The 23,430-nt window shown below is 43.1% G+C and overlaps 1 protein-coding gene across 1 annotated transcript in view; it reads left to right on the top strand.

Moving 5' to 3' along the window:
• CPXM1 (carboxypeptidase X, M14 family member 1) overlaps window positions 1-23,430 on the top strand; it is a 186,056-nt gene that overhangs the window by 136,439 nt on the left and 26,187 nt on the right. The window contains exons 11-14 of the mRNA XM_029594938.1: window positions 1,486-1,783; window positions 11,823-11,962; window positions 15,890-15,992; window positions 17,132-17,380. Of these exons, the coding sequence (XP_029450798.1) occupies window positions 1,486-1,783; window positions 11,823-11,962; window positions 15,890-15,992; window positions 17,132-17,380 (790 nt within the window). The remainder of the gene's footprint in view (window positions 1-1,485; window positions 1,784-11,822; window positions 11,963-15,889; window positions 15,993-17,131; window positions 17,381-23,430) is intronic.

Genomic DNA, 23,430 nt, shown 5'->3' with positions numbered 1-23,430 from the left:
TTATAAACCCTAGTGCAAACACAGGCGACTACTTAGCTGAGTTTGTTTAAAAGGTTATGACGGCAGAATTTGCAAGCAGCTGCGAGCTCTATATTAACTAGAAGTCCTAGCAGAAATGCAGCGCTCGCCTAGCCAGGCCTGTCAGAGGACTATGCTGGGGATCTAGGAGGCTGGATATTTGGCCACAAAAATATTGCTAACAAGCTAGCAGCTGGAATGCATCCCCAGCAATGAGGACAGAGCAACTTGATTGACTGAATGGGTCAATTGATTTTTTTTTTTTTTTTTTGCCATCATCTACGTTGTTACAGTATAAGAGAAAAATTGCTTTGTAGTCATCTAGGCCCATAGTATCAGCTGGTGTTTGTCATAACTAGATCTTTAATGAACTCTTGTCATATCATTTAGTTAAATATATTTCATCTTCACAATTAGCTGTTGTTTTTTATATGGACCTGTTGATTTGGATGCCACTATGCTGGATCATTTACATGCTTGCAGGATCCCAATGTCAAATAACATATTATATTTTCCTATAAATGCCTGAGGTGTTGCACAGTAACAAAAGCTTAGGAAAATATTGTTTGGCTAACTTTGCCACCAATTAGCAAAGGCAGGGGTATTAATTTATATAGATTTATTTCGTGAATCTCTTGTTTAATGAATTTTTTATCTCAGAAATTGTTGTCTCATGCATGAACTTCACATTCCTGTCATGAGGGCACTACATACTCACTGTACAGGAAGATACAGGAGTTTTCATTAGCACAGTCAGACTAGATAACGTAGAGCTGCCGACTCTGAATCATCCACTGTTTATAAGTCAGACACAGTTGTAGGGCCCCAGTGATGGTATCTGTAAATAATTTGTCTCTATCTGCTAAACCATGAAAAATGGACATTTTTAATTTGATTGCATAGTTACTGTTTGCAACTGCCTTTTGTAGCATCCATGGTTTCAGCATAAGTTGTAAACTGGTCTCTCCTGATGTCCATGGTCAAGGCGAGAGTGAGTAAAAAAGATAAACAGAAACTGCACGCCTTTCATCTTTCAACTGTAAAGTTCAGAATGTGAAGTTCTGTGCCATATTTTTATTTTCCAATAGAGCTGAATTTATATGGTTTATATTCCCTTTCCATACACCCACAAAACACAGACTGAATTTTGTTTCCATGACGTGCACTGGATTCTAACACAGCCAACATATGTGAGTTTCTAATGCATTGGCAAACCACACATACAGGACTGCTGCTGAAAAATTTAAAACATCATAAATGCAGGACAACTACTTGGTCCTGTCACTTTAGATCATCGGGGTAATGTGTTTGAAAACTTCTTTTCCAACATTAGCAATGTGTCTTAATACAGACTGGACTCTATAATGTGACTGACACTACGATCCCCTGTTACAGGTTGTCTTGATCTGCCTGATACTGCTGCCCCCTACTATAATCTGACCACCGCTACCTCCATTTGTGCTGCAGGTTGCCACCGAGACCCGTGCCGTCATAGACTGGATGCAAAAGATCCCCTTTGTCCTGAGCGCCAACCTACACGGTGGGGAGCTGGTGGTTACCTATCCTTTTGACATGGCCCGCTCTTACTGGAAAGCAAAGGAGATGACCCCAACAGCAGACGATGCCGTCTTCCGCTGGCTGGCCACAGTCTATGCCTCCACCAACAGGGCCATGGTAGATGATGATCGGAGAGTGTGCCACACAGAAGACTTCATGAAAGTGAGCAACATCATCAATGGTGCAGACTGGCACACAGTGGCTGGCAGTAAGTCAAAAGAGAAAAATTTGGACTGATGTGCTGTAGTAGCTTTCTCCCAACAGGATACTGATAATCCAAGCATTTTAGAAATATACATGCAATTATCTCTGGGGTGGAGAGCTGTGCACATCTCTTAACAGCATTTGGAGGGGAAATAGAAGAAGAAACATTAGGGTCCATATTCAATGGCATTTAGCTGGTTAACGCATGAGTTACTTGGCTAAATGCTGACTTTTGATTATTTCCGCCACTTATCTGGCTAAGCGCCCACTTTACTAAGCCTTTTTCCCTTAGAAACAAAATGGGAGAAAACATTTAGTAAATAGCCCCCTAAATATGCACACCAATCATCAGCTGCATATTGCCCCCCACTGTTATTAGTATTACCCAGTTACAGAAAATTGGTAAACACGGAGCTACAATAATTTGCACAGGTCACACAAACTTAGTGGCAATACAGCAATTATAGCTGAGATCTAAACACTGTTTAAGGACTACGACATGGGGAGAGCATGGAGGGCTAATGGCTGTGGGTACCCGCAGACTTTAGCCTGAATTTTCAAAGCTTTGAAAATTCATGGGTTGTCCCAGTACACATGTACACATACACCCAGGAAATTACACCATCCCTGGAGAAAGTGTAAATTTCTGCATGTACATTTACGTGCAAACTTTTGAAAATTAAAAGTATGCATGTAAAGGACTTGAATGGGCAAATGTAAATCAGTTATTTACTCTCTCAGATAACAGAAGGACTAGGAGGCACTCCATGAAGTTAGCAAGTAGTACATTTAAAACAAATCAGAGAAAGGAAAATTTGGTTCTTACCTGCTAATTTTTGTTCCTGAAGTTTCACGGATCAGTCCAGATGAGTGGTTTATGCATCCCTACCAGCTGATGGAGGCAGAGAACAAAACTTTGAGGCACTGCTACATAACCGAGAGTGCCACCTGCAGTCCCTCAGTACTGATCTGTACTCAAGCCAAGATGTCCACCTTAACAAACCCCTATAAACCTTGGGCGAACAGAGACTTAAAGTTGGAGCCCCCTGCAACTAGGCCCCCTTGACTTAACACAAACATATACCAAACTATGTACAGTTTTCATTACTTTGATTATATTAAATGCCAGCTCAATCAGCTTAGCCATATCCAGAAGCGAGGAAGTCTTTTGTCAAAAGGGGACAGGTGTCTGGACTGATCCATGGTACTTAAGGAATGAAAATTAGCAAGTAAGAACCACATTTTCCTTTCCTATTCGTACCCCGGATCACTCCAGACGAGTGGGATGAACCCAAGCCCCTCTATTCTGGACGGGAACCCGAAAGACCCGCGCGCAATACACTCTTCCCAAATGTCGCTTCCTCTAGAGCCCGCACATCTAAGAGGTGATGTTTGGTAAAAGTGTGAAGAGAAGACCATGTCACCGCACAACAGTTCTCCTGCGGAGAAAGCAGTTGACACTCCACCCACGAGGTCACCAGTGCCCTAGTGGAATGCACTCACAACCCCTCTGGCACCGGCCAGCCCTTACAGATGTAAGCCAAAGATATTGTCTCTTTTAACCAGCAAGCAATAGTGCTTTTGGAAGCCTTATTTCCCTTCTTTGCTCCACTGAGCAGGACAAACATATGGTATGATTTCCGAAAGGGATTCATCACCTTGAGATATCGCTAAAGGATATGACGCACATCCAATAAGTGAAGTTCCCTAGCCATCAAAGAATCGGCTCAAGTTCAGAAAAGCCGGAAGCTCGACCACCTGATTAAGGTGGAAAGAGGACACTACCTTCGGCAAAAAGGAAGGAACCCTATAAAGAAACCCCATTGTCTGAAAAACACAGAAAAGGGTCTTGCAGCTCAGAAATTTGCCTAGCTGAACAGATGGCCACGAGGAAAACAGTCTTCAGGGTTAAACCCTTAAACGATGCTCTCCACATTGGCTGAAAAGGGGGGCCACACAGCACTCACACAGATGCTTTGCTCCTTTTAGCAAATGAGCCACATTCAGATGAGATACCAGTGGTCTTCCCTGAATCCTACCACACAGGGAACCCAAAGCTGCTACCTGGACCTAAAGGGAATTATACTCTAACCCCTTTAGACAACCTGCTCTGCAGGAAGGCCAAGATCTGTGGAATGTCCACTGTTAAAGGCTGCACTCTATTCAGCAAACACCAGGATTCAAAAACTCTCCTCACCCTGACATAAGCTTTTGAAGTGGAAGGTCTCCTTGCCTGAAACAAAGTTGCAATCACCGGCTCCAAATATCCCTTCAAACAGAGCCGCCGCCTCTCAAAAGCCAAGCTGCTAGACAGAAGTGATCCTCCTGGTCTGAAAATATGGTTCCCTGTCAAAGTAATCCTGAGAACTGAGCCAAGCGAACAGGCCCGTCTACCGCCAGATGCAGAAGGTCGACAAACCATGGCCGACGCAGCCACTCAGGCACCACCAGAATCACTCTGTCCAGATGAAGCTCGATGCGCCGCAGCACTCATCCTAAGAGCAGCCATGGAGGAAACCAGTACAGCAAGAGGTTTATCAGCCATGGTTGCATGAGAGCGTCGATGCCCTCCAATCCAATCTCCCATCTGCGACTGAAAAAGCAATCCATTTTTGCATTTGCTGGAGTTGCCATGAAGTCTATCACTGGTTTGTCCTACCTTGCTTGCTGCAAGGTGAAGGCTTCTGCCAACTCCCACACCCCCAGATCCAGACGCTGTCTGCTGAGGAAGTCCACCTGCACATTGTCCACTCCGGCCCCATGAGAAGCAGCTAGTCTCAGCAGATGTTTCTCCACCCACATGAACAGCTCCTGCACCTCCATCTTGACGATTGATGTATGCTACTGTAATTGCATTGTCCGAGAATACTTGCACTGATTTGTCCCAAACGAGCAGAAGAAATGCCAACAAGGCCTTGCGCACTGCACTGGTTTCCAGTCGATTTATCGACCAAGCCGCCTCCTCTGGTGACCATTGACCCTGGGCCAATTTCCCTTGACAAATTGCCCCCCATCCAAATAGGCTGGAATCCATGGTTACCAGTATCCAGTCGGGTATTTCTAGATCCATTTCCTTCTCCAGATTGTGCCACGACAGCCACCACGAAAGACTGGACCTGGCATCCTCTGGCAATGGTAAAGGAAGCTGAAATTCCTCCAACAGTGGATTCCACCGGGATAACAGAGCCCCCTGTAGAGGACGCATGTGAGCAGAGGCCAATGGCACTAAATCCAGCGTAGAAGTCATGGATCCCAGGACCTGCAGGTAATCCCAGACCTTGGGCACCAACAGGCTCAGCAACTGAAGAATCTGACTCTAGCTTGAGGACTCTCTCCACAGTCAGGAACTCCTTCCTCAGCTGGGTATCGAAGCAAGTGCCCAGATACTTCAAGGATTGAGTTGCCTTCACATGACTCTTTACGAGGTTCATTACCCAATGCCCCCAGAAGTTGGAGTACCCACTGGACTGAGCGACCACACTCTACCTCCAACTTCGCTCATATCAACCATTCATCCAGGTATGAGTGGACCAGAACACCCTCCTTCCTGAGTGCCACCGCCACTACCACCATCACCTTTGTGAATGTGCATGGCGCCGTCGCCAACCCAAAGGGAAGAGCTTGAAACTGGAAATGTTCTCCCAGAACCATGAACCTCAGAAACCGCTGATGTTCAGGTCAAATGAGGATATGTAGATAGGCCTTTGACAGATCCAAGGACACTAGAAACTCCACTTTGTGCAGGCTTTAATGCCGAGCTCCTCCAGAACCTAGGGAATCAAAGAACCCAGTTCCTCTCTCTGGAACAGTCAGACCACCTGTGGGTCATCTCCTTCTATGACCGGAACCGCATCCGGGTCCTGAGCATCTGGATCCTGCATGGGATCCCCCAAAACATCCAATGGATCCCGGTCCAGGTTCTGCCTCAGATCTCCCAGGGCACTAACAGGGTCTTTGTCCGGTAGCACCGGACCCCCTTGAAGCTGCTCAGGATCATCCAGGCTATCCAACTAATCGCCCTCCTCCGGGTTTCGCCCGAGTCCCAGCATCCGCAGGATCCCTCCTGTCTCCACAGGCCCTCTAGCTTTCTGGCCATCTGGGACTTCCTAGGCAAGGACCTCTTTGCCCCAACTCCTTCCTGGCTAAATAAGCCTTATGAAGGAGAAGCACAAAACCTGTGGAAAAGGCCTCCGGGTCCAAGGAGAAAGAGTCCTGATCGGCTCCCTCACGAGCCCCACCCCGACCCCTGTCATCAGCAGGGTCCTTTCTCACAGGAAAAAGAGTGGGAGGGGAATCCAAGGGTTCATAAATGACAGCCTGCACTTCTGCAATAGCTGCCAAAATGTCCACTGCCTCCTCTGACACCCCCCCGGAGCCACAGGAGCCGACCCAGCCGCTCCGTGGGGGTCCTGCGTGGTCCCTGCGCCCTCCCCCCGAGGGGGGGCAGGGACCACGCACCGAGGCGAGTTTGCCTCAGACTGCAGCCACAGCAAAGTTTGCTGCTCTGCGCTGGAGCCGGCAGGTCAGGGCGGTCGGACCTGCACACGCGGTCAGGTCTAAAAATAAAACTCAGCCGCTGCAATCGCACTCGCCGCTGTCCCGGTAATGAAGGCAGGCAATTTGGCCTACTCCCTCTGGCCTGCCTCTTGGCAGGAAAACAAATACTTACCTGCTCCTCAGCCCTGCCCTGCTGCTGCCAATCTCCCTGCTTCAACTCTCTTTTTTTTTTTTTTTAAACTCAATTAAAGAGACAAGCCACAACCAAACAAGGGGAAAGAACTACTCCCCTGCTTCTGGAGATAGGAGGCTGAGGAGTCAGGCCACCGAGGGAGATAAGGGCCCAGAGGGGAAGAGGGAACCAGGACCTCTGGCTATCTACCCCCCCTGCCAAAAAGGGCCGAGTCCTGACAAGGTTTGCCAACCCCCCACTTGCCCTGTTCCACCCAAGGGATGGTCCACGAAGGAATCTAACACCCCTGAGAGCCGAATCCTCTTATGTTATCTTTTTTCCAAACACCTTCAGACTGCAGGTTTGCACCTCTACCATCTGCTGGAGATAGAGAAATACTGAGGGACTGCAGGTGGTACTCTTGGTTATGTAGCAGGGCCTCCATCTGCTGGTAGGGATGCATAAACCACTCATCTGAACTGATCCGGGGGTACGAACAGGAAAATTATTTTTCACAGAATGCACAATTAAGCTCTAGAATTCATTGCCAGAGCATGTGGTTACAGCAGTTAGTATAACTGGGTTTAAAAAAGGTTTGGATAATTCCTAGAGGAGAAGTCCATAAACTGCTATTAATCAATAAGGAATAGTAGCTTGGGATCTATTTAATGTTGGGTACTTGCCAGGTGATTGTGATTTGGATTGGCCACTGTTGGAAACAGGATGCTGGGCTTGATGAACCCTTGGTCTGACCCAGTATGGTAACTTCTTATGTTCTTAAATGCTTTCCCTGCCCCAACTCCACCCCCTGGAACACCTACCGTGAGTGCAGGGAAAAGTATGTGCATGCTTTTCCTTGCACATCCCCCTAGGTAATTTTTAAAAGCAGATTTACACACATAAATTGAAATGTTTGCATTTAACAGCCTTTTGAAAATTACCCCAGCAGGGAATATGGTTTTTGGCAAATCACACATGAAGGTTATGTGATATCAATCCAAGCCCTAGAATGTGATTGTAAAAAAAAAACAAAAAACTTTATTTAATGTAAATCATTTTAGAATGTCAAACACATTTTTTATATATTTTTCAAATATGAAAAGATCCTTCAATAGAAAATCAAATAATTACACATTTTCTCACCAAATAGTTATTCTTGTTTAAATAGCTGAGTTGGAAAAGGTTAGCCCAGTAGCCCTAATGGTTAGTGCTCTACACTGCCCAGTGGAAAACCCAAGTTCAGTTCCTGGTTAAAGCTCCTGCTTCTTAAGTTGGCTGAGCCCAGGAAAGCTGCTGATTTAGCACTCACAGTCTCTTGTGGGAGGTATATATCTGACAGAGAACAGTAGTAAGGGAATGATATGAGCAACCTAACTAAAATGTATAGAGCTGTCCTACTAGCTTAGGTAGGGGAAATGCACCTTTAGCTCAATAGTAGAGTCCCTGGTTTGGAGCTGGGATGATCAAATTCTGAGATCTTCAGATGGAAAAATAGGCTGTGGCACTGTAGAGTGTACAGTGAGGGTGAAAACTACTCATATGGTGACACCTACAGTAGTGATGAGACAATGACTAATATGGGAAGTGCTTCCTGAGTGAGCTGCAACTTATTCAGTTACAGGATTGTTATACTTGGTCTATAGATGAGAAGGGTTGCATGAGATACGTGAAATTACTGGAGCTGCACATGATAGAAGTCTAATTGAAGGAGGATAGGAAGGAGCAGAAGAGGCCTTGAAAGGGAGAATGAACAGAAAATAAAAGGAGTGGCCAAGATAGTTGAAAATATCCTCTACTTTGAGCTAGATCTGGAAGTAAGGGCGAAACATAGAGGAAAGTTGAGCACAAAGATAACTGGTGCACCAATGTTGCTAGCCTTTGTATTGAAGATGACATTTGCTGAAGATGATGATTGATTCAGTTTATTGATTTTTATACTTTTAATCTGCCTTTCCCAGATAAGCCCAAGGTGGAGCATATCAGTAATACAGTACAAAAACATTTGTAAAATTATATAAAATATCTTATCCAATAGGTGTATGATTATATCGTAGGATAAGCTAAAAGCCAAAGTGATATCCCATAAATAAATCTCACATACTATACGCCTACACATATATCAAGGATGATGTACTGGCTTGTGAAATTTTCTGCAGGTTAGCAGCCTGTTTCCATGAAAGTTTGCTAAAGATGCAAATAAACTTGCAGTTCATCTATATTCTTAGCAAACTTTCATGAGATATTTTTCACATATTCTCAGCTGTTTCAACATGAAAGGATGGACCTTGATCTCAGGGCCAGTTTGATGTAAAGGGGCCGTACAGCCCAGTGCAAGCCTTTCCACCACCATGGACCAAATCTTTGATGGTCCATGGGGAAGCAGCAACCCCTTTGAAAAGAATCCCCCAGGCAAACCCCACCCCTTGTAATCCCCGCCCCTTATACAAACAAATGGGCCAAAGCCCCATAGTGGATCCCCCTGATACCTCCTTCCCCCCCCCCCCCAGTTTTCCTTTTAGGTGTGGAATTATTCTGGGGCAGGAGCAATGCCGTTCGCTCCTGCCTTATCAATGCCATCTTGGAAATGGCTAGCCTAGAACATTTTTTAACTAGATTCCTTTTCCCCATTGGGAAAGAAGTAGAAGGTGAAAGCCACTGCTGGCCCTGACTCGATGCCTTTTTATTCTAGAAAATTACCACTGGAATCAAGACATAGGCCAATGTTGCCAAATCGACTTGGGGAAAAAAATGGTTTTAACTGACTAATCCGTCTCAACATAAGAAAGCAACCTCGTACTGATGAAGAAACATGAGCCATTATTGACACAGAAAATCATTGATAACAGCTAGATTTTTTTTACTTCATCACTTCAGGTTAACCTTACCCCATCAGTTTCTGGAATGATCTGAAAGATGGAGCCTAAGGCTTGGCTAACCTACAACATCTCCATGCTCTATTTATTAACATCCATTTTTTGATCTTAGCAAGGCCCTGGTTTAGTTTAATGATAGCCTCCTGGTGAGATGGTGATAACTGTAGATATATCTGGTGAACATTTTCAAAGGGAATAGCCATGTTAGTCTGATGTAACAAAAATGACAAGCGGCAAATGGCATCTCTTTTACTAACCAATTTATTGAGGCGTGAGCTTTCAAGGACAGAGTCCACTTTGTCATATAGATAAATAACTTAACTTTAGCTCTCGCAACAAGTCTCCCAATGATTTTAAGTACATGTGACCCTCACCACAGAGATCTTACTGCACTCCAGGGAGGGCCATAAAAGAATTTAGTCTCTTAGGGTCTGATATCACTCCGGCTAGTTCCCTTCTCACTATCTCTTTCCCCCAGGGTGTGGATTCTTTTTAGGGGGGAGGAAAGAGTCAACTTTCAGGGCTCCCAAGTGCTAAGGTTGACTTTCCTTCTGTTGTCCCTGGGAGAGGGGTTTGTGTCTTCACTGTGTGCTGTGGGTGCCAAAGAAACACTCTGGAGTCACCGGTTTAGGGTCTCAAAATTAAAGTCTTTACTATTGAAAACCCTGGTGAGGAATGGCCCAACAAAACGTAATCTTCAGCAATCTCAGAATTTCTCTCAGTTTTAGTCTCTTTCCCTCTGTCTATGCATGGGTCAGGGTCAGGGAAACACCCCCCCTCCAGTGCACGGAAAAGGGACGTTCCCAGGTTTTGTGGGCAGGAAAAGCCCCTCCAGCACTGGGAAAAAGGTTTAAACACAGTCTCTGCCCAGAGAGTCCAATTTTCTCTCTCTTTACAGTAACATACAAAGAAGATAATAATACAGCACCATTAATGTATGTATAATCCCACAACAAACCAAGAAAATGGTACTTATTTAAATCTTTACTACATATCAAAATTCCTTAAATACATTAACCAAATACAAAATTGCCGCCTATATGCCCAGCAAACCCTCACAATATGGCATCAGGATTTGATATTGCTGTGATGTGCCAAATGGGGATATCTACTTCGGCAAACAAATGGTCAGATAGCCCACGTTGTACATAGACCTAGAAAAAAACATTTTGCTAAATGAAAATCTTAACTACCTTGGCACCATCAGGAAAAATAAGATTGATATTCCAAATAAAATTTAGACTGATCCCAAAAGATAGAAATTCTCATCCATCTTTGCTTTTGATGGGGATCTCACCTTAGTTTCATATGTGACCAGGAAGCCTAAAGTACTAATGTTGCTATCAACAATGCCCTGTGACATGACAATAGTTGGCGAGGAAAAAAAAACACTTATCATTATGGACTATAATAAAACCAATGGTGGAGTGGACAGCCCTCATCACTTAGTACAGACTACAGAGGACTGCCTGCAAACACTAAACAAACAGGTGGCTGACAATGTTTTTTAGTTTGATTGATTTTGGTACAATTGCCAGCTTTGTTGTTTGAATGAGAAATCATCCTACTTGGAACAGTAGATTTCCTTGAGAAAGATGGCTAATGTTCCTCACTAAGCTGGGTCAGCAGTTCATTGATTGATTGATTGATCAAATAAAGACTACAAAATACCGATAATCTGACCAGGCCAATCAGAACTGCATTGGTTGCACAGAACTGCAAAATTCCAGTACCTACTACTGCACTTGCTGAGGGAAAAAGGGCAAGTTGTACTGTTTGTCCCAGAGCAGCAGCCTACAAATCACAAAGATGTGAGGACTACAAGAGGTTTGTGTGTGGAGACCATATAACTACCATAAATCAATGTTCTGATTGTGGTCAGTGAAATAGTTCATGTTGATGTGTGTATCTCATTATTCAATACTTTCTATCTGGCTCACTGAAAAAAATGCTTATTCCCGAGAAAATGGGTTTCTTTTCCTCTTTTATAAAAAATAAAAATGTGCTTCATAGGAAATGAGTTTTTTTCAAGTAAATAAAGTTTAATTAGTGTTAACAAAATAAATAATGTTTCTCCAGAGTTATTTTGTACTATGTATTGGGTTTTGGGGTCAGGGGATTTATAAGAGTCTGAGTGTCCCCCAAACACTATTAATGGTTTTCTTTTCATGATAGGTGGTGAGAGTTAAGCTATTATTAGCTGAAGCAGTTTTCTTGGGCGGTTCTTAGAGATCTGTAAAGGCCCTTGCCAATAATATTGCTTCCCTAATAGCACATTTGTATTTTTTAGTGTGCTCTAGGCATTGCTGTCTATGCATTTCCTGCTTGGATTTGGTGAGTGGTGTTCTAGACACCATCTGTTTTGTTTCATCTGCCTCAGTATTTCTGTAAACCAAGAAACTGGATTGTGTGCTGGGAGACATCGCCATTTCATTGGTCGTATATTGGAAAGAAAATGAAAGAAAAGAAACTCATTCTTCCTTTCTTTATTTTTTACACAGGCATGAACGACTTTAGTTACCTGCACACGAACTGCTTTGAGATAACTGTGGAGCTCTCATGTGATAAATTTCCCCATGAGATAGAACTCCCCATGGAGTGGGATAATAACAAAGAAGCCCTACTGGTCTACATGGAGCAGGTTTTATAATTATACATTCTTCTCTCCTCTGTCTCTTTTGACTCTGTGAGCACCATATAAAAATCTTTAGATAACCTAAGGTTACATAAGCTTCCATCTTGGATAAGTAGTGCAGCTGCCATGCTAGTCCACTGTCATGCAATAGAAATAAAGATCCACAAACACATTGTAGGTGGTAGATTTGAACTGGATTAACGATACATTTGTGACCAGCTTTCAAGTGCTCTGCTCCTGTCATCAGGTCAGTGTAGAATGAGCTAAAGTATCTTCCAAATAAACTTCCAAGAAGCATCAGAAGCATAACCTAATGGTTTCTATTTGCTAATTGAGCTTTCAAGCACATCTCTGGAATTATAATCCCACCCACTGTCCAGTCAGTAAGTTATGACTGTCACAAAGTCAGCGGCTCATGCGTGTTCCTTTCACAGCACTCAGTGATGTCACAAAGTTTCTGTGATGAGCATGTGTAGCCAAAAGTAGACTGAAGCAGAAACACTGAAAATCAAGTGTAATATCTTTTTTAAGAAAACAGAATTCTGTTTCTAAATAGTCTCATAATGGTTGCAGAGTTTATTCTCATCTGTCCCTTGTGAGAGCACAATTGCTGTAGCCTTCACCTAGAGATGGGCACATCTGAGTGGATTGAATTAATGTGGTCCAGAAATGACTGGATTTGCAAGATTATGGGAAATATGAAGAGAAAAATCACATTTGTGCTTTCAATCTGCATTTCTGGAATCCCTTCTCACCACCCAGAAATTATAGTGCTTGTAGGTAGTAGAAGTGATTCCACCCGGTTTATAAACATTTGCTTCACTATGATTTGCTCTCCTTTTCCCACTCCTGTGCCCGGTCTTCTCTATCCGTCGCCACGCTGCTCCCTGATCTCTGTACCTGAGCACAGGGGAGTGTGCGCGTTCCCAGGCAGCGATTCTCCTGGAAAGGAAGGAGAAGGAAGGAACAGAGAAAATCTGGAAAGGCAAGAGGAGGAAGGAACAGACTCCCCACCCCCCAAGCTGTACCTTCCTTTGTCCCTCCATCAAGATAGGGAAGATAGGACTGTGATTCATGCATTGGCCAGCTGGTGGGTTCAATACTTGGGCATTATGGAAATTCCTCGCTCCTGATCAGTTAGAATAGAAAACTTGTATCTCATTGACAGATATTAAAGTGACATTGTCTCTAAGCTTCACTGTTTGACAGCACAACTGTCCTTCAGAACCCACAATGCAATTACACTGTGCCTACAATTTTTAGTGGATAGCAAAATATGTATGGCACTCCCTGTCTTACTCTTTGTGAGGGACTATTCTCTGTGGTGCCCTCTGAAGTAGAACTCCACAAATTCAAAGGCAAAATAAATAAATAAATAAATAAATAAAATAAAAATTCTGTATTCAAAAATTTCTCTCAATATCTTAACCCAGGAGGGTATAACCTTCTTCCTGACCAAAATACAAGATCAAATAGAAACAATCCTGGATCTTTGCCATAATGCAATTTTTTTCTTCCTCATCTAGAAGAAAGTTTGCAGCTACAACCCAGTCCAGGCTGACCAAACAGTTTAAGCAAAGGGAAAGAACCCCACACTGTCCCATTTGTTGGATGGGTTTACCTTAAACCCTGTTTTCAGCAGGAACGCTGCTCTGGAGTCCTGCCCCTTCCTCTCCCTGCGCGCTTTCCCTGAGTGCCAGCCTTTTCTAAACAGCACCAGAGTGGGGCTGCATCGTTCAGCACTTTTCCTAGGATGCTGTGCAATCCCTCCTGCCCTACTCTTCCCCAGGATTTGCTTGATTCTATGCTTGAAATTTCCTGCACCTGCCCGAGTTACCCAGCAGGGCACACACACTCCTTCCCACTCTTATTAATGTATTAGGCAGGAGCAATCGAGTTCATATTAAGTTCAGTTTCCTCACTGGTTAGAAAGGTTGATTTGACACAGAAATTCCAAGCCCATTAGAGGGCAATCTCCAGCATTAACCTGATCGAACATTGCCCTCTCCAAATGTGGCTAAAGGAATGCACATGCTTTTAGCTGCATTAGGGAGAGACGTTCCAATAGTGTGTTTAGGTTCGGAGAGGACAACATTGTGTGGACAGGGGATGTCCAAAAGCATGCCCGATATTTTTGCCCTCATTCAGCCACCTGCATAAAATGCAAATACAAAGCATATGGACATTGTAGCATGTATACTTTGCACCTGCTCATTTCCAAAGGGAAACAATGCAGGTTGTTTGCCTTTAAGAACTGGCTAAAAGAATCCACATACTTTGCACACAATGGGGTAAATTTTAAAAGGCGTGCATGGGCACCCATGTGTGTGCGGTTCCCAGCATAGGCACATGCATGCCTGATTTCATATCGGCGCACATGCAAGGGAGGGAATTTTGTTTGGAGCACGCAGCAACGCGATCGGGCCTTCCCCAGTTCCCTAACCCCCCTAGTTACCCTTCCTCCCTTTTCCCCTCTCCGCCCTGACCCCTAAAACCTATCTAATTACCCTATTTTTTTTCTAACTTACCTGCTCGACGGAGCAGCAGTAAGTTCTGCACTCCTGCCAGCTGCCGGCTCGTGCTTTACTGAGACAGTGCCTAATAGCACTGTCCCGGCCGGCCCCTGCCCTGCCCGGCCCCCGCCCCCGGCCCTCCCAATACCCGCCACTTTTTACCAACCTCTCTTCCGAGCATACCAGGAGATACGTGCGTGGTCCGGCCACTCTGAAAATGCACTCAGCGCGCACGCAGCCCAGCCACACGCACATCTCCCGTTTTTTGCGTGCACCAGGGAATTAAAATCAGGCTGCACGTGGGTTAATGAAAATTTCCCCCTTAGGGGGTAATTTAATAAAAGACTTCTTAAATTAGATGGAAAAATGCAAATATTTGTTTACTTATTTATTTATTTGAAATGTTTATACATATAAGTCCACTTTGAAAATTATCCCACCAAATTTACCTGCACACAATTACACCTGCTATTATGTGTGCAGAAATTTTACGAGGTCATTTTACGAGGTCATTTGAAAATCCAAAAGGATGCACTTAAGTGCAAACTCATTCCCAACTCCATCTCTGGGAATGCTCCGTTCCCAGGTAAACTTAGGCAAAAAGAGGCAGCAATTTTGTAAAAGACCATTTCTGTGGGTAAAGCACTGTTCTACCCGTAGCAATGCCTTGGAAAATTGCCCTTCCTATGTCTACGTTCAATTGTAAAGCAAACATCCTTAGCCTGAATCATTTCATGCACAAGGCAGGTATTTCCAACTATGATGATGCTTATGAAGTTAAATGGTTATCTTACTTCAAAGAAATTTCAGGATATTTTTCCCAATTCTTTGATTCTGCTGTAGTCAAAGGCCAAAAAGCTACTGAAGTTCACAAGTAAATATCACATGGTAGGAGCACAAGATGGCGCTGGCCGACCATTGCTCCTACCATATGACAGGGGCCGACCAATGGCACCGGTAACCCCTGTGACATAGTAAGGTCAAAGGCTATCAGCGCCATTTTGAATACTGGCAGCCGACGGCGTGAGTGCAGTAGATGGCTTCCGGACCCCCGCTGGACCATCAGGGAGTTTTGGCAAGTCTTGGGGGAGTCATGAGGGTGGGGGGTTGTAATTAAATTTTAGCTGGGAAACGAATAAGAATGGAACACACGAACGGATCGGGGCCCCCCCTTGCCGAATGCAATGTATCTGCCCCCCCACGAATATGAATACCGAATGTAACATATGCGTTCCTGTTCCCTCTGCACATCCCTATCAGGAACCCAAGCTGAACCACTGGGGCTTTGTGTTCCTGCTCCAGTTCAATTCACTGGGTATTGTCATCGGTTGTGATTTCTGTCCAATCTGATAACGTCTTCTGCTTCATGCAACACATGGATCCTGTATATTTCAGAGCATTCACATTGTCTGTTCTACAGGTTCATCGTGGCATTAAAGGAGTGGTACGAGACAAGGACACCGAGCAAGGAATTGCTGATGCCATCATATCAGTGGAGGATATCAATCACGATATCAGAACAGGTACCTCAAGCCACAAGGGACAGTGAACTGTAACTGTAATAGCAATCAGAATGAGATGTAGTAAAGCAAGTGCTGGCAAAAGATGTGAAACTGATCTGGAGGAAGAAGTCTAGTTTCTATAATTCAGTCTTTAACTCGGACGGGCAAGGTGCCTATTGTGTGGTAGCATTTTGGGGAATGGGACCTTAGCCACAAGAAGCTGGTCAAAAGACACCAAACCCTCTGTCCTTTCCATTATCCATTGACCTTTTACCATTCCTTCTCTCACCTGGCCCCCCTCCATTTGGAACCTACTTTTCTTCCTACTCGATACTTTATCTTCATTATCAGTCCTTAAGAAACACTTCAAAACCAGTTTCTTCTCTACAGCATTTTCTTAACTGTTTTCATCCCCTTATAACATGTCCTTTATATATGCACCACTTTAGGAAAAAAAAAACTTTCAGAAGCAACGATAAAATAAATGCAGGCCAACAAACAGCCTTCCGACGGTAGCAACATTTCATTGTTATCAACCTGAGTCCCGTTTCAACTGATTAAAGATATTATCCTTGTGCCAAACCCACTGAGTCAGAGAGTCCTGGTAGTTAAATCTCAGAATCTCCGTACCAGAGCCATTGGGACAATCAGTCTAAGAAGTGAATGATCCACGATCCCTGTGCCATACAGCTTTCGAAAGGAAATGCTGTGTATCACTGTACTAGCACTGCCAAAATATTCTGTCCCAGAGATGAAAGGGTCTGTGTCTTTATGCCAGATTTACTGAGTTATCCAGGCTTAGATGTGAAAGGTACAGTATACTAGATGGTGCCAACCACACCCACTGCTACAGGTGAAAAGCCCTGTATCCTAATGCTAATCCTACTAAGCTTTTTAATCTGAAATCTGAAACACATTAATCCCTGCATCCTATCATTAAATCACCCATGCTCCTGGGAAAGGATGGCTAACTTAAGCATTATAAAATAGTTTAATTGCTCCCATAGAATCTAGTATGAAAGCTAAAGCAGTTTAAGATTTCATATATACTAGTTTTAAAAAAAAGTATCTTCAAGCAGCAGGATACGTGATTGGGCCAGGACATTTAACAGTGCCATGGGAAGGCTTTCGTACCCTAATTTTGCTCATTTTTCTTGCAGCGTTTGATGGGGATTACTGGCGCCTCTTGAACCCAGGAGAATACGAAGTCACTGTCAAAGCGGAAGGCTACCATTCAGCCACCAAGTTCTGCCACGTGACCTACGAAAACTATGCCACAACCTGTGATTTCCACATCAGCAAAACACCAAAACAGCGCCTGCGGGAGATACTGGCAAAAGGCGGCAAGCCCCCTAAGGAGCTGATCCTGCGCCTACGCCAGCTCAGGATTCGGAAACTGAGATCTAAAAGTCAGTCCAAGTGATAGAAGGACAGGGTACCAGAGAGACACATAATTGTCAGTCAGGTTTTTACAGCCTGATGAGATGGCAGGTGTTCAGTTTCAGCACAGAAAAACGGTAGATTTTTTTTTTTTAATTATTATTAAGAAACAGAGAGACTGACAGCGCATAGAAATCTCCAGATCCACCTAGTTTGATCATTTTCACTACTTGATACGGACCCTTCTCTATTGCTGGCTTTACTAATGCTTTCCAACTTTTTAAGATTCTCTGCGCTTATCCTTATGCTTTCTTGAATTGTTACTATTTGGCTCCACCACTTCCACTAGGGCATTCACCATCCTTTCCGCGAAGAAATATTTTCTGTCATTCCTGAGTCTGTCGACCCTTAATGTAATGACGATCCCTTCTTCTCTGGCTTCTTTTCCACCAGAAGATGCTTGTCCCTTGTGTATTATTTAAACCCAAAACATCCAAATGTCTTTCAGATTGCACCTCTCCGGGTCGATATTCAGTGCCGCTTTGCAGAGGAGTAAGGACTTGCCTGTCTAAGTGGAAGCGGCTGAATATCTGGCTATGTTTAGCAGTTGCCACTTATCCTGCTAAGTACTTATCTGGCTAAGTGCCGGGCAGCAAATGGGCATTTCAGGGAGTAACAACTTAGCCAGATAAGTAAGAGCTGCTCTATAGCAGCTCTAAAGTTAGTCAGAGAAATATCCGGCAAACTAGCCATTTAATCTGGGATATTCAGCAGCATAGCCAAGCTGCTGAATATCCCTTTTTAGTTAGCTAGATAAGTCTTATCCAGATAACTTACTTAAATGGTTAGATCTGAATATCGATTCACCTTTATTTAGGTTTTTGAACCTCAGCTCAGAGGATTTATAGTGCAAATTGTGCCCTATTTTAGCAGTCTTACACTAAACTGTCTCCACTTTGCCTCTATGTTGCCGTAGATAAGCCTCCAAAACTGGACACAGCACTCCAGATGGGTCTCACTATGTTTAGGAGTCCTTTTGTCTTTCTGTTTATACATCTTTTAATTTCTAAGTACATTTTCAGTTCCAGTACAAAAAAAAAGCTTTTTCTCTCTCTCTGCTTATATTTTACCTTACAAATCCCTCATCTTTGTGTTTTTGAAGTTGAGACAGGAAAGCTGTGATTCTGGCACCTAATAAACTCTTCCTGACTCTGACTCCAAAAACAAAATAATGTGATGGCCTGCCAGATGTTGACTGATTGACATTTGAGTATTTCAGTTCATCTTTCTGTGATAAGGAGCCCTAATGTTCACCTTGCAGTCTGAGCAACCATCCCATGTAGTCCATTGGACTCTTATCAGTACTCAGTGATGAGTGAAACAAGGTAGTGGAAACTCCAAATTATAAACTGGCATCAGATATTAACAAAACCTTCACTCTAATAGGCTGACAGTGATAGTTTTGGTATCACACCCATGTTATACTGCATAAGTACTGGTATATTTAAAAATAAAATTAAGAAAATTAACAATAATCCTCTTATCAAACTATTCTAACACTTATAGGGTAGACATGTCTTTCATCCTTCTCTCTCTCACATACACATATACACAAACAATATTAGACAGATGGATAAGTCTGCTATCTGCTGGCACATGGTGGCATTGCTTATTTATTGTCACTGTGAGTCTCTGGGGGGTGTAGATATACTACACTTTAGAGGATGGCACCATAATATACTCCTTACCATGTCTGAATGCAGGGGTTGGCAACTCCGGTCCTCGAGTGCCACAAACAGGCTTAGTTTTCAGAATATCCACAATGAATGTGTATGAAAGAGATCTGCATGTAGTGCCTCCGTTCTGTGCAAACTTAACTCATGCATATTCATTGCTAGTATCCTGAAAACCAGACCTAATTGTGACACTTGAGGATTGGCATTGCCTACCCCTGGATTATAGTGTGTCACAAGTAGGCATCTCTGGTCCTTGAGTGCGGCAAACTGGTCTTTGTTTTCAGGATATCCACAATGAATATGCATTAGATAGATTTGCATACAATGGAGCCAATGCATGCAAACTTTTCTCATGCATATTCATTGTGGATATCCTGAAAGCCAGATCTGTTTGTGGCACTCGAGGACCAACGTAGCCTATCCCAAACTAAATACAAAGTCCACAATGAGCTGATTCATACCATTTGCAGGATCAAATATTGACCATGCTTCTCAGCATTATTTGCAGGAAATGGCCAATCTGATTGCTGACCTGAACATTTTTGTGCATGAAGAATGTGAATGAAGCAGGTCCCTGTTGTATGATGTCCTGAACTCACTTTGTGACACTCAGACTTTTTACCATTAAGATCACCTGATGCACAGATGTGTAATTTCATTGCTTTGTTTTTAATACCTGACACTATGTAAGAGAATGTCTGGTGCTGGTTGCTCAGCTGGGATAGTATCACATATACAAAAGTCCAACCTTCCTCAATAGCTGCAGCAGCAGTGTTTTAGGCAGGCCTTGGCACCGAGGGTCCATCAGTGTGGTTTATTCTTTTCAGAAGGTGCTGTCAAAGTGCTCTTTTCAATAAGCGCAGTGGCTGGAAAGCTTTTTGTAAGTTATTACCTGTGTGTTATTCAATAACAACACCAATGAAAACTGTTGCACAACAGCTAAATGTTGTACTGGTGAAAGATGGCTTAGCCCCAGCTTGAAGCATTTTGTTCCTTTCTCTTATTCCCTTCAAAGAAATCAGGATGCCAAAGTAGGATGTTTCAAGCTGAGCCTAGCACAGCTGATGGAGAATTTAGCTGGTCAGATTCTAATTATTTTAAACCTTCAATTATCAGATTGAAGCCTGTTTGTGGCGCAGGAGGGAGGGTGCTTTAATTTGCCACTACTTGCCAAGTACTTGTGAGCTGGCTTGGCCACTGTTGGACACAGGATGCTGGGCTTGATGGACCCTCGATCTGATCCAGTATGGCAATTTCTTAGGTTCTTATGTTCTTATATGCCACACTGGGTCAGACCAAGGTTCCATCAAGCAAAGTATCCTATCTCCAACAGTGACCAATCCAAGTCACAAGTACCTGGCAAGTACCCAAACATTAAATAGATTCCATAATACTAATGCCGGCAACAAGCAGTAACTAACTATTCAGTATTGATTAATAACAGTTTTTGGACTTCTCCTCCAGGAACTTATCCAAACCGTTTTTAAACCCAGTGACACTAACTACCCTAACCACATCCTCTGGCAACGAATTTCAGAGCATAATTGTGTGTTGAATGAAAAAGAATTTTCTCTGATTTCTTTTAAATATGCTACTTGCTAACTTCATGGAATGCCCCCTAGTCCTTGAATTATCCAAAAGAGTAAATAACTGATTCACATTTACCCATTCAAGTCCTTTCATGATTTTGTAGACCTCTTTCATATCCCCCTCAGCCGTCTCTTCTCCAAGCTGAACAGTCCTAACCTCTTTAGCCTTTCCTCCTAGGGGAGCTGTTCCATCCCCTTTATCAATTTTGTCACCCTTCTCTGAACTTTCTCCAGTGCAACTTTATCTTTTTTGAGATGCGGCAACCAGGATTGCACAGTTTTCAAGGTGCAGACTAACCTTTGAGCAATACAGAGGCATTATGACATCCTCCATTTTATTTGCCACGCCTTCCTAATAGTTCCTAATATTCTGTTTCCTTTTTTGACCGCCACAACACACTGAGCTGACGATTTCAATGTAATATCAACTATGACACCCAGATCTTTTTCCTGGGTGGTAGCTCCTAAAATGGAACCTAAAATTGTGTAGCTACAACATGGATTATTTTTCCCTATACGCAACACCTTGCACTTGTCCACATTATATTTCATCTGCCATTTGGATGCCCAATCTTCCAGTCTCACAAGGTCCTCCTGCAATTTATCACAATTCGCCTGTCACTTAACTACTTTGAATAATTTTGTGTCATCTGCAAATTTGATCACCTCACTCGTACTTCTTTCCAGATTATTTATAAATATATTAAAAAACACCAGTCCAAGTACAGATCCCTGAGGCACTTCACTATCTACCCTTTTCCACTGATAAAATTGACCATTTTATTCCTACTCTCCGTTTCCTATCTTTTAACCAATTTGCAATCCACAAAAGGACATTTCCTCCAATCCCATGACTTTTTATTTTTCTTAGAAGCCTCTCATGATGGACTTTGTCAAATGTCTTCTGAAAATCCAAATTTACTACATCTACCTTTATCCACATGCTTATTCACCCCTTCAAAAAAAATACAGCAGATGTGAGACAAGATTTCCCTTGGGTAAATCCATGCTGGCTGTGTCACATTAAATCATGTCTATATGTTCTGTGATTTTATTCTTTATAATTATTTCCACAATTTTTCCCAACACTGAAGTCAGGCTCACCGATCTATAGTTTCACCAGTCTGGAGCCCTTTTTATATATTAAGGTTACTTTAGCCACTTTCCAGTCTTCAGGCACAATGGATGATTTTAATGAAAGGTTACAAATTACTTGTAATAAGTCTGAAATTTCATTTTTTACTTCTTTCAGAATCCTGGGGTGTATACCATGCAGTCCAGGTGATTTGCTACTCTTCAGTTTGTCAATCTGGCCTACTACATCTTTCAGGTTCACCATGATTTAGGTCAGTTCATCTGAATCGTAATCCTTGAAAATCGCCTCCAGAACGGGTACCTCCCCATCTTCATCCTCAGTAAACACTGAAGCAAAGAATTAATTTAGTCTTTCCGCGATGCCCTTATCTTCCCGAAGTGTCCCTTTAACCCCTCGATCATCTAACGGTCCAACCAACTCCCTTGCAGGCTTTCTTCTTCAGATATAAATTTAAAATATTTTTATTATGAGTTTTTTTCTCTATGGCCAACTTCTTTTCAAATTCTCTCTTAGCCTGTCTTATCAATGTTTTACATTTAAGTTGCCAATGCTTATGCTTTTTCCTATTTTCTTCAGATGCATTCTTCTTCCAATTTTTGAAGGAAGATCTTTTGGCTAAAATAGCCTCTTTCGCCTTACATTTTAAACATACGGGCAATCGTTTGGCCTTCCTTCCTCCTTTCTTAATGTGTATAATATATCTGGATTGCACTTCTAAGATGATATTTTTTTAACAATTTCCACACCTGTTGTACACTCTTAACCTTTGTAGCTGCACCTTTCAGTTTTTTTCTATGTTTCTCATTTTATCAAACTTTCCCTTTTAAAAGTTTAGTGCTAGAGTTATGGATTTATTTATCGTTCCCCTAATTAAATATTCCCCTCCCAACACAGTCCAGCCATGACAGCATCAGCCCTGGGCTAAGGGATACAAATTGTGGTTCCCTCTGGTACTTGGCTAACATGGACCCTAAGTCTGGTCACTACTTATCACCATTGAGCGATACCTGAGACTTTCTTCCCCTCCAGAGGCTGTGAATGCTACCTCCCACATTTCCATGTAGAAGACCCAGGTCTTCTACATGATAATGCACAGCTCTGCGGAGCTAACAGGCTGGCCCTCAAGAGGGTTTTATATAGTGTTATTATGTGTACACCAGAAGGCATAGTAATAACCTACAAGAAAAGCTTCCTGACTGCTGAATTTATTGAAAAGGGCACTTCCATGAGAAACAGGTTTTGGAGCATGACATGGCCAATCAAAATAACCAGTGGATGTTGTTTTGTTCTTGCAGGCAGGAACTGGATAGAACATATGCTGTAAATAGTACAGGCACATCAGTAATCTCTATGGTGTTAAAACCTTTAGGCTCAACATACTGTAATGAGTTGCTTTTTGATAGAGTGAGCCCATAAAGGGGCGGAGTCACTAAGGGCCGCTATCACTTCGCATATGTGCTAAATATTGGCCCAGTCACTAACGGTTTATCACATCTCAATACCTTGTGAAGGCATTCCTTCCTGCTAGCAGAGACTATCGTGTCACTGGAGTGGCGGGCGGGGGGGGAGGGTGATCAGACGGGCCCAGAAGGGCTTATTTTATGTCAGGTGAGTTGCCCTCACTTCAGCATGGGCCTTTTACTGTGAGCACACTTTCT

The sequence above is a fragment of the Rhinatrema bivittatum genome, chromosome 1, assembly GCF_901001135.1.
Source record: "Rhinatrema bivittatum chromosome 1, aRhiBiv1.1, whole genome shotgun sequence".
Taxonomy (NCBI): Eukaryota; Metazoa; Chordata; class Amphibia; order Gymnophiona; family Rhinatrematidae; genus Rhinatrema; species Rhinatrema bivittatum.
The sequence above is the reverse complement of the archived record's forward strand: the minus strand, read 5'-3'. Positions and strand labels throughout refer to the sequence as shown.